Here is a 12,466-nt window from a genome sequence, read left to right on the forward strand (position 1 = left end):
ACATTTTCACAGTATATACAAAGCTACATTGTTATTTGTTTCATCATAAAGGTCTGCTTAGGTTCCAAAAAGGAATTTCATTTTACTGACAATCCAGGCTACTAACTATTCAATATCTTTTCCTCTTGTATTTTCTTTTTGCTAGAAGCCATGAACTTTGGTTCTCTCTCTTGATCCACTACTCATCTAGCCTTCAATATCTTTATTTAGATCAATAACCCATTTGGTTAGATCTCAACATACAATCGTATATTTTAGTGTAATTTAGCAGTCCAATAAAGATGACAAAGGTTGTCTGTTTTCAATATCAGACAAGAGTAATGTTAGTAATGTTATTTAGAGCAAACCACACAGGTCAAGGCCAAATTAAAATTGTAAGGAGGGCAAGGAATTCCTGTGTAACAATCCATTATCGTGAAGTACAAAAGTGCGCCATTGGTGTTTGCAGATTGACCTGCTACGTACTCTGGTTCAGCATCAACACACTCAAAGGTTGATTGGTGAGTCTGGCCAGGGTGACCAGCCATCAGGTAACCTGAATAAATTTATCTTTTTCATATCATTTGAGAAAAAAGGGCATAAGAAAGCTGTAAAAAAAGCCTCATTATTGCTAGCCTTATAAGATACTAAGGTCAACACTATTATAATAGATAAATCACTTTTTTCTCTATAAAGCACTGCAAGATTGTTCATTTTTTGGAACCAACATCATAGTAATGTGTACGTACCAATGAATAAGTGTAAACCTTTTTCAGGAGTTTATTTAATGCTTTTTGTGAATGAAACTGCTGCCCTGCTGTCAGCCTTTACTGAACAAGAATAATTTTGAAAAAGGAACTCATCAATTTTAAGCAAAGCTATTTCTTTGGTACCCCTTGAAAAATGAAGCTTTATTGCAATAGTTAGATATGATACTCATCATGTAAGAAACAGTAAAAAATGACACTCATAATGTAAGAAACAATCAGCTATAACACTCATCATATAAGAAACAATAAGATATGACCCTCATCATGTAAGAAACAATAAGATATGACACTCATCATGTAAGAAACAGTCAGAAATGACACTCATAATGTAAGAAACAGTCAGATATGACACTCATCATGTAACAAACAATAAGATATGACACTCATAATGTAAGAAGCAGTCAGATATGACCCTCATAATGTAAGAAACAGTCAGAAATGACACTCATAATGTAATAAACAATCAGATATAACACTCATCATGTAAGAAACAATAAGATATGACACTCATTATGTAAGAAACAATAAGACATGACACTCATTATGTAAGAAACAGTCAGATATGACACTCATCATGTAAGAAACAATCAGATATAACACTCATCATATAAGAAACAATAAGATATGACACTCATAATGTAAGAAACAATCAGATATGACACTCATCATATAAGAAACAGTCAGATATGACACTCACCATGTAAGAAACAGTCAGAAATGACACTCATTATGTAAGAGACAATAAGATATGACACTCATTATGTAAGAAACAATAAGATATTACACTCATCATGTAAGAAACAATCAGATATGACACTCATTATGTAAGAGACATTAAGATATGACACTCATTATGTAAGAAACAATAAGATATGACATTCATAATGTAAGAAACAGTCAGATATGACACTCATCACATAAGAAACAGTCAGATATGACACTCACCATGTAAGAAACAGTCAGAAATGACACTCATTATGTAAGAGACAATAAGATATGACACGCACCTACATATCACGTTTGCGTATTGGGCTTCCAGCATTTACATACATTGTAAACTAAAAGCTTTTCAAAATACTTCAACTCAGTGAGCAGATCTTATGCAGGTAAATATATTATTTAAAAGTATTTGAGTAGAATGTAAACATGAAAAGTTAAAATTTTACCTTCATATTCCTCGGTCCAGCCATATGGACATGTCCTCATTGCGGGAATCATCAAAACTGCAGGCCGGTTGTTTGTGTAGCACACAGAGCAAGGAGGATTATTATCATAGGCATCATTTGGGAAAACTCCGAAACTGTAGGTCTCAAATTCTGTACCATACATGCTGGCATATGTGGTGACAGTTGATCCACTGTTGTATTCAACATCCGTAGGCATGCACTGGAAATTGGTGCCACCCCCTTCGTTGGTGAAGTATGAGCTGCTCATATAACCTAGTAAAGATACAACATGCTTTAAAAGAGTATACATGCATCTGTTTGTTTTATTGGTTACAACAGGTATACATGCATCGGCTTGTTTTATTGGTTACAATAGGTATACATGCATCTGCTTGTTTTATTGGTTACAACAGGTATACACGCATCGGCTTGTTTTATTGGTTGCAACAGGTATACATGCATCTGCTTGTTTTATTGGTTGCAACAGGTATACATGCATCTGCTTGTTTTATTGGTTGCAACAGGTATACATGCATCTGCTTGTTTTATTGGTTACAATAGGTATACATGCATCTGCTTGTTTTATTGGTTACAACAGGTATACATGCATCGGCTTGTTTTATTGGTTACAATAGGTATACATGCATCTGCTTGTTTTATTGGTTACAACAGGTATACATGCATCTGCTTGTTTTATTGGTTACAATAGGTATACATGCATCTGCTTGTTTTATTGGTTACCACAGGTATACATGCATCTGCTTGTTTTATTGGTTACAACAGGTATACATGCATCTGCTTGTTTTATTGGTTACAATAGGTATACATGCATCGGCTTGTTTTATTGGTTACAACAGGTATACATGCATCTGCTTGTTTTATTGGTTACAACAGGTATACATGCATCTGCTTGTTTTATTGGTTACAATAGGTATACATGCATCTGCTTGTTTTATTGGTTACCACAGGTATACATGCATCTGCTTGTTTTATTGGTTACAACAGGTATACATGCATCTGCTTGTTTTATTGGTTACAATAGGTATACATGCATCGGCTTGTTTTATTGGTTACAACAGGTATACATGCATCTGCTTGTTTTATTGGTTACAATAGGTATACATGCATCTGCTTGTTTTATTGGTTACAACAGGTATACATGCATCGGCTTGTTTTATTGGTTACAATAGGTATACATGCATCTGCTTGTTTTATTGGTTACAATAGGTATACATGCATCTGCTTGTTTTATTGGTTACAACAGGTATACATGCATCGGCTTTTTTTTATTGGTTACAATTGGAATTCAATTTATCAAGTTTTAAAAATGCACTTTAGCTATATCATATTAAATGCACATTCTATCATATTAAATTATTTCTCTGAAACGCCTTTTTTAAATTTTTAGTGAATGTCTTTGTGTAAAATTCATAGAATATTGTATCAATTCAGAAAGTAAAACTTGGTGATTTTTTCAAGTTCTGAACATCATTGTATTGTATGAAAGCAACAGTCCAGCGTAAAGTCTAACATTTTCACTGGATGACTTTTATTTTTTCGTTAACAATATTCAATGGGAAGTTAACTGCATAGCAACTTACAACACATCTTGTTATTGAAACTAAAGAATGCATCTATTGAATAATGCATGTATGTATGATAGTTGAAAAAGCAAATATGCTAATATTTTACAAGCTACAAAAAGATGTACATATACTTCAACAAAGAACAACCCTCTTTGGTACAATTATAGCATTTTCCCATCACCTTTAACGCTAAAGTAAAAAGGATGTACAGCCCTTTAGTATAACTTTTAGCTGATTGCGAAATTATTCTTGTAAATAAAATAATTTTCGCTTGTGGACCTAAAAACTAGCTCAGAATCATTCCCATATTCTGACGAAAACATTGTCATTTCCTAGCTGAGGTGGCTTGAAAACAGATTTCTGTCTATGATGTTTAGCTCTATAAGTCAGTGCAATAATTTTGTGATTCGGATTGAATGTATAGGACTTTGTTGTCTCGAAGATTTAAAATACTAGTGAGTCCATTTAAAGCAGGTATATTACTAATGATATGACAAAATAAACATGAAAATGGTAAAATCCCTCACAACCAGTCGAAATAAACACCTGCTGAAGAATATTGAAAATTAGCTGATTGACAACGTGTGAGCTAATATAAAGAAAAGTGCAGTATTTGAATACAGACAAGCTGTGAGTATAGAGAGTGGACTAGTATTTGAGTATAGACAAGTTGTGAGTATAGAAAGTGGACTAGTATTTGAGTATAGACAAGCTGTGAGTATAGAGAGTGGACGAGTATTTGAGTATAGACAAGCGGTGAGTATAGAGAGTGGACTAGTATTTGAGTATAGACAAGCTGTGAGTATAGAGGGTGGACTAGTATTTGAGTATAGACAAGCTGTGAGTATAGAGAGTGGACTAGTGTTTGAGTATAGACAAGCTGTGAGTATAGAGAGTGGACTAGTATTTGAGTATAGACAAGCTGTGAGTATAGAGAGTGGACTAGTATTTGAGTATAGACAAGCTGTGAGTATAGAGAGTGGACTAGTATTTGAGTACAGACAAGCTGTGAGTATAGAGAGTGGAGAAGTATTTGAGTATAGGCAAGTGGTGAGTGAGTATAAAATTTAGAGAAGTGTTTGAGTATAGACAAGTTGTGAGTGAGTATAAAGAGTAGAGAAGTGTTTGAGTATAGACAAGTTGTGAGTGAGTATAAAGAGTAGAGAAGTGTTTGAGTATAGACAAGTTGTGAGTGAGTATAAAGAGTAGAGAAGTAGTTGAGTATAGATAAGTTGTGAGTGAGTATAAAGAGTAGAGAAGTGTTTGAGTATAGATAAGTTGTGAGTGAGTATAAAGAGTAGAGACGTGTTTGAGTATAGACAAGTTGTGAGTGAGTATAAAGAGTAGAGTAGTGTTTGAGTATAGACAAGTTGTGAGTGAGTATAAAACGTAGAGAAGTGTTTGAGTATAGACAAGTTGTGAGTGAGAATAAAGAGTGGAAAAGTGTTTGAGTATAGACAAGCTGTGAGTGAGTATAAAGAGTAGAGAAGTGTTTAAGTATAGACAAGTGGTGAGTGAGTATAAAGAGTAGAGAAGTGTTTGAGTATAGACAAGTTGTGAGTGAGTATAAAGCGTGGAGAAGTGTTTGAGTATAGAGAGGTTGTGAGTGAGTATAAAGAGTAGAGAAGTAGTTGAGTATAGATAAGTTGTGAGTGAGTATAAAGAGTAGAGTAGTGTTTGAGTATAAATAAGCTGTGAGTGAGTATAAAGAGTAGAGAAGTGTTTGAGTATAGACAAGTTGTGAGTGAGTATAAAACGTAGAGAAGTGTTTGAGTATAGACAAGTTGTGAGTGAGAATAAAGAGTGGAAAAGTGTTTGAGTATAGACAAGTTGTGAGTGAGTATAAAGAGTAGAGAAGTGTTTGAGTATAGACAAGTTGTGAGTGAGAATAAAGAGTGGAAAAGTGTTTGAGTATAGACAAGTTGTGAGTGAGTATAAAGAGTAGAGAAGTGTTTGAGTATAGACAAGTTGTGAGTGAGTATAAAGAGTAGAGAAGTGTTTGAGTATAGACAAGTTGTGAGTGAGTATAAAACGTAGAGAAGTGTTTGAGTATAGACAAGTTGTGAGTGAGTATAAAGAGCGGAGAAGTGTTTGAGTATAGACAAGTTGTGAGGGAGTATAAAGAGTAAAAAAGTATCAAGTAATTTGAACTTAATGTTTTTGTTCAAAAATAGATTGTAGTTTTGACAATAAATACAGGATTATATGTCTGAAAATTGTGAGTTAAGAACTTCTAGATAGTTTCTTCCTTAACCTGTTTAAGAGACTTTTCAAGATGGCGCAGCTGCCTTTTCTAAGACGTAGTTAAGCAATACATGCCTGTCAGTCACTGTTGAAACCATTGAAAACTGAATAGAAGAAAATCCACTAAAATTGTGTACCACCTGATATGTGAGAGTTGAGAAAATTTTTTTCTTATTCAAGTAACTTGAACCTCCAAGCATCATCACAACACCAATTGCCCATCTATACTATCCAAACATAGCTATTAAAGTTTTTAGCCATTTTATATTTTGTTTATGCTATATAACTTCCTTTCTAATAAGCAGTGAATTTAAAGAACTAACTTGTTTTTTTGTCTTTTGTAAAAGTCATAAAAATAAAATTTTCAATTTTAATAAGTTTTAAATTTTATATAGATTTGTTGTGCATATTGTTTATGCAACTTTAAGTTTTAAAACTCAGCTCCATGAGTTTGTTGTAAATGTCATAAACACAAACATACCAGAGTACAAATGAGTTGAGTCTGCCCCGCATCCATTTCGTGCCCATCTCGTGTAGATGCCTCCTCCTCCCCCTCCTCCTCCTCCTCCTGTTGTATCTTTTCCTGGAGGCCCTGGCGGTCCTAAAAATCAGCACATATAGACTAGAGGCTGTTACGGTCATATTCAGCATATGTGGTTTTGTTAGAGAATGCTGGCAAGGATTTAAACTATTGGAAACTGTAAGTTTAGCAATACTGATTTAAGTCGACAGTAGCTGGCTCTACAAGGTCGACAATAGCTGGCTCTACAAGGTCGACAATAGCTGGCTCTACAAGGTCGACAGTAGCTGGCTCTCCAAGGTCGACAGTAGCTGGCTCTACAAGGTCGACAATAGCTGGCTCTACAAGGTCGACAGTAGCTGGCTCTACAAGGTCGACAATAGCTGGCTCTACAAGGTCGACAGTAGCTGGCTCTCCAAGGTCGACAGTAGCTGGCTCTACAAGGTTGACAGTAGCTGGCTCTACAAGGTCGACAGTAGCTGGCTCTCCAAGGTCGACAGTAGCTGGCTCTACAAGGCTTCCCATAGAAAATATAGAGCACAATCAGAACTTACCTGGTGGACCACGCGGGCCTGCAACTCCACCGGAACCTATTAAAACAAAAATGAAGAAAAAGGTAATTTGATCAAAATACTGAGAAAGGATAAATGCAGGATGAGTGCAGTTCAATGCTGCTATTGTGATTGGTCACTTTGTCATTGCCACTTCTAGCAGTTTAAAAATATAAATAACATTATTGGAGAGATTTAAAGGATTGGCAAATGTAAATACTTATCTAACTCTACGAAGCTGCTGCTGGGAGTATTGTAGTGGTGCTTGGTATTTACAGACAGCTTTTGCGAGTATGAAATAAAGTTAATGATACTTACCTCCTCCGTTCGTAGCGACTGCCTAAAATCAAACAAAAGTATGTTGGTAATGAGAACACCATGACATATTTAGCAACACTCTTTTAAACCTGTGAACAAAAGTAGACAGCTACATATCAAGACTATCAGATCCTTTTTTAAGTACAAATAGCGTTGTCATAAACTGCTTTAGCTGAGCTTGTAAAACTATCATATTTTAGCGGCTTCATAAAATTTGAAGAAATTTTTTAAATAAGGTTCCTCATTGTGTATATCTATAGTTTTAAAAAGGCTGAAACTACTTTTACGCTGTTTACTGTAGTTTTTTGGAAACTGTTTGTTTATAAGCGAAATTTTTAATAACACTATGCACTTCATACAGTCAAACATAAATTCATCATCACTTTTACATAATACATAATGCATCGTACAAATTTTATGATATCTGATGAAAAGTTTGAAATGCTTATCGCAAAATAAGGAGTAATATTTAAGACATTTCAAAACATTACAGTTTTGTCAGTAAGAATGAATAATCTAGCAAAAATTAAAAGAAATTAATAACAAGCAAGAATACCATAAAACATTTATTTGAACATCATGGTGCTCTATATTTTCTATGCCTTTCCCTATAGTAGCATTTAATCAGACTATTATTGTTTACTCAGTCTGATATCATAATATCAGATTGAGTTAAACAAGGAATTACTCTGACTATAAAATATTAAGGTTAGTACTGTTATCAGTTAATACTATATATAATATTTAATACTATATATAATATTTAATACTATATATAATATTTAATACTATATATAATATTTAATACTATATATAATATTTAATACTATATGTAATATATATTTAATACTATATATAATATTTAATAATATATATATTTAATACTATATATAATATTTAATACTATATGTAATATATTATACTTTATGTAATTAATTAGTTGAATTATTTATTCTATTTTCGGTTCTGTGATGATTAAAAAAAACTACAATGTAGCCTCACTTGCTCCAAAATATTGTATAATGCTTTTGACCTACGGAGCCAATGTTGGAATTAGATATCTTTGTACATCAAATTTGATTGTTTATTATATGACAAAGGTTTCTATTTTAGAAGAACAAACAAATGAATGAGAAATGCAGCAGCTCGAAATAATGCTTTCAACTAAATTCAAGAAGAGACTACAGCTAAAGTCTTCTTTAATTTTAGCAATATTTTTATACCATGGTGACTTTTGATAGATTATTAAAGAAATGTAGTTTATTTTTGGCTACATGCCAAATACAGTTTAGGTCATTCAGCACAGTTTGTATATCCTTAGAAATAATCTTTTTAATATCTTGTGAGCTCATCTCCTTACCTCAGCGATCATATCATCAATAGAGATCATCAGCTGAGTGATGGAATCATCACTCATGTAACAGTTTGCTTTCATCGTGTCAATCAGGTCAGCAATCTTATCTTCAAGAGGGCAGCCATTGCATAAAGCAATGCATATGAGAAGCAAGCCTACAGCTTTCATCCTTTCTCCTAGTTCTCCTGTGATGTAGTAAAATATTTCTAAAGTTAGTCTTAAACCAAAAACCTTATACAATAAAACCAACTACTTGCTTGACTTAAACCCAAAACCAGCTGCATCAAAACCATATACCTGCTAGACATAAAATATACAAAAATGTGAAAGCATTAATGAAAGAAGACCACGGTAAAATGATGCCCATACATGCATTCTAAGGCTAGGATGAATAAGAAGAGCCCCAGAAACATTTGGTAAAACATAATGACTAGAATGTTCTTTATAATCAGACTGCAGGCCTGTCTGTCTAGTAATGAACTACATGAAAGCTTCATTATTCGTTAGGCTTAAAACTAGAAGTTTACCTGAACACAGAAATTTCTTTTGACAGTTTTTTATAAACTGACGCGGCATAATTGAAGACTTACTATAAATATCTACTGCTAGCCATTGTGTCACTACGCTTGACCAATGAAAACAGCCGCTCCAGAATGATTACTATCATTTTAACCCGCATATTATTCAAATCACAAGTAGCATTTGTTTGTTAGACATGGATGTGAATAAGGGATATGATATTTGCATTTATGTTGAAAAATCTCAACATCAGCACCAGGAAATATATATAAAGTTGGTAAAACAGATTATAACTTTAGATAAAACACTTCATTACTAATAGTTTCACACTCGCTGAGAGCAATCTTCAGATAAAATATTTTTACTAGTTTTGAAGTTTTGATTATTTCTCTACATAACTAAACTATTAAAACTTTGTAGCTGAGTGATTAAAGTGATTAAAGGTGTTTAGAGAAGTTTACTAGCGTGTCTACAGGCACTAAGAAGTTCATTACGTCTGCTAGGTGTGGCCTGCAAATGATGTAAACCTTTCTTTTTGACCAAGGCACAGTTTTTAGAGTCATTACTAAATGGGATGAACTGCTCTTGTATCTTCCAGCATATATAATAGTTGGTGTTGGAGTCTTTCAATTGTAATATGTGTTTTTTGAGCTCGGTGGCAGTGAATGGCCATATATTCATGAATGATCGAATTTCCGTAAAGCAAATGTAGTTTTCTTCACCATCTTGAAAGACAGACAATTCTTAAGAATCATTCAAGCAGAGCTTCCCGAGAATCATCTACTGCACACCATATTCAACAACAGAGCAATATCTGTTAGAACTTAGAACCATGTAGAAGTCCGGATGTAGAAGTCCCAGAGGATCTTAGCGCGGTCATTTTCATTCACCTTACCAAGAGCTTCCCACCAGTGTTGTGGTTTATTAAGGCCATACTCATCACATAGACTTCTATACACAGCACCTGCGACATGATTATGCCGCTCAGTGTATGCGTTTCCTGTTAGCTGCTTGCATCCACTGATAATGTGTTGGATAGTCTCAGGTGCATCTTTGCACAGTCTGCATCTAGGATCGTCTCTAGTGTGATAGATTTTCGTTTGGAGTTGCCTTGTTGGGAGCACTTGCTCCTGGGCTGTCATGATTAGCGACTCTGTATTGGCCGTTAGGTTTCCTTTGTTCAGCCACATATATGTCTGGTGACGATCGCCAACCTTAGATATTTGTTGGTGGTAAGCACCATGAAGAGGTTTCGTGTGCCAGTCAATTTCTTCATCATCAGGGCGTAGGTCCATTGTAAGAGCAGCCGATTGAAATTCAGCTAGCAACTTATCTGAAATGGCCATGGAGGCTGCATATGCTTTGATGTTTTGCTCCTCCTCTTTCACTGTCTGCTGTACACTTTTGAGCCCCCTACCGCCATCTTTTCTATCAAGATACAATCTAGTAGTATCAGATTTTGGGTGAAGGGCTCCATGCATGGTCAGCAGTTTACGAGTTGCTATATCTGTTTCTTTGATGGCTTCCTCAGTCCACTTTATTATGCCTGCTGGATATCTTATTACTGGCAGTGCGTAGGTATTTATTGCCATGACTTGGTTCTTGGCATTGAGCTGGCTCCGTAGGACCTGCCGAAGGCGTTTCTTGTATTCGGTAATGGCTTTGTGACGTACCTCGGCTTCGTGGTTGATGTTGCTTTGCATAATCCCCAAGTACTTGTACCCTTCTTCTATATCTTTGATGGTACCGTTTGGCATTCTTAGGCCATCTGTGAGCATAGAATGGCCTTTCTGAAGAATTAGCCTTCCACATTTCTCAATACCGAAGGTCATTCCGATATATATATATAAAATATGTATAAGTGGAACTTCACTCTATAAGTTAAACATTTTATTACTAATAGTTTCATGTGGTACAATAAGTATCACACTCTTCAGATAAAATGTCTAAAATCAAATCATGTCTATAAATATATATATATATATATATATATATATATATATATATATATATATATATATATATATATATATATATATATATATATACAGGCTATATAGCCCCTGGCTTATTGTCAGCTTGTAAGCTTTCAGCTTGTAACCCAGTTAGATGGTACTTATATTCCTGACAGGCAGCTCACATGATGGTAGCAGCTGTACGCTGGTATTTTATAACCAAGGTAACATAGCATAATATTAGGGATGAAGGCACCAGCATTCTCCATTGTCTAAAACAGTGCATAGCATGAATTCTGAGGTAAGCCAATCGACTCTCTTTTCCATATGAAATACTTGAAATCAACAGGGTTCTAAAGCTAAAAACTCAGCTAAAGTGTATTACGAAAAAATGCAAAAAATGTGCGGTTCGCATAACAATTTTTGTAGCAAGCCATTGAGTAGGGCATCTAGTATTTTGGGCTGCGGGAGACCAGATTTAGTAAAACGCGTGACGCATGAAAAATTGCGTGACGCTGTGTGATGGCTAAAATCAGACAGATCGTCATAAAATTGCTCCCAATGGCTTACCAGATGCATTTTAAGTAATATCTTAACAAACCAGTGATTTTCTCTCCAAGTTTTATTTATTTTTAAACTAATACAGCTCAAAGTTTTTTTCCTGCCTGTGTGAATATGACATCAAACAATTTTAGCTAGTTTTAATACATTTCGGACCAATTTTGACCCTCACACATTTTTCTAGTTTGAGAAACATCTCAAAAAACTACAAAAATAGGGTCAAAATTGGTTCAAAATGTATTAAAACTAGCTAACAACACTTTATAAAATTTATTAGAATTTGTCAGGAGTCATAATCACACATGATTGAAAAAAACTTCAACCTGTATTAAATTGGAAATAATTTAAACTTGGAAAAAAAATCGCCGGTTCATTAAGATATTACTTAAAATGCATCTGGTAAGCCATTTGGAGCAATTTTATGACGACCTGGCATGATTTTAGCCATCACGCAGCGTCAAGCAATTTTTTACGCGTCAGGGGTTTTACTAAACCTGCCGGGAGACTCCTTCACTGCCAAGAAATCTTTGACTTTAAAAAGATTTTTGTTCGACCAAAAGTGAGTAGTAGTTAATGCTAACAATATAATAACAGATATAATTAAAAATTAATTGTCACTGTTTTTTAGTCAAGTTGTTTACTATCGAATGAAAATAATATATATATAATATTGATTGATAGTCGTATAGGCATAATATTGGTGAATATTCCTTCGAGATTCATCAATATGTCTAAAGATAGATGCTCTTCTCGATCTCAAACAGGAAGATAGAGAGCAACAGATCCCAACAGATTCTATAAGGCTACGGACACACAAACAGTGATGTTGACCATGGTATACTACTAAAGGCTCACACCCCAAATATTTATATAACTACCCATGTTGAGTTTTGATAAATATTCCCACTTAATGTTCTAAAAAAATTGGAATCTATCATAAGTA

The 12,466-nt window shown here is 34.4% G+C and overlaps 1 protein-coding gene across 1 annotated transcript; it reads right to left on the bottom strand.

Annotated features, from left to right (window-relative positions):
- Positions 1 to 185: 185 nt before the first annotated feature.
- Positions 186 to 9,103, bottom strand: LOC137391230 (short-chain collagen C4-like). Its single transcript, XM_068077638.1, has 7 exons — positions 9,016 to 9,103; positions 8,495 to 8,673; positions 7,135 to 7,156; positions 6,820 to 6,855; positions 6,227 to 6,346; positions 1,916 to 2,188; positions 186 to 535 (listed from the first exon to the last, which is right to left on the bottom strand). Exons 1-7 carry the CDS (start codon positions 9,062 to 9,064, stop codon positions 333 to 335), a joined length of 882 nt encoding a protein of 293 aa, XP_067933739.1. The 5' UTR covers positions 9,065 to 9,103; the 3' UTR covers positions 186 to 332.
- Positions 9,104 to 12,466: the final 3,363 nt, after the last annotated feature.

The sequence above is a fragment of the Watersipora subatra genome, chromosome 3 (genome assembly GCF_963576615.1).
Source record: "Watersipora subatra chromosome 3, tzWatSuba1.1, whole genome shotgun sequence".
Taxonomy (NCBI): Eukaryota; Metazoa; Bryozoa; class Gymnolaemata; order Cheilostomatida; family Watersiporidae; genus Watersipora; species Watersipora subatra.

Bases quoted from the DNA above. Each gene is read 5' to 3' on its own strand.
- LOC137391230 (XM_068077638.1), bottom strand. From the start codon at position 9,064: ATGCCGCGTCAGTTTATAAAAAACTGTCAAAAGAAATTTCTGTGTTCA. The intron at 6,856-7,134 runs GTAAGTATCATT...TTGTTTTAATAG, and splicing joins AGTCGCTACGAACGGAGGAG to GTTCCGGTGGAGTTGCAGGC. The intron at 6,347-6,819 runs GTAAGTTCTGAT...GCTGATTTTTAG, and splicing joins AGGCCCGCGTGGTCCACCAG to GACCGCCAGGGCCTCCAGGA.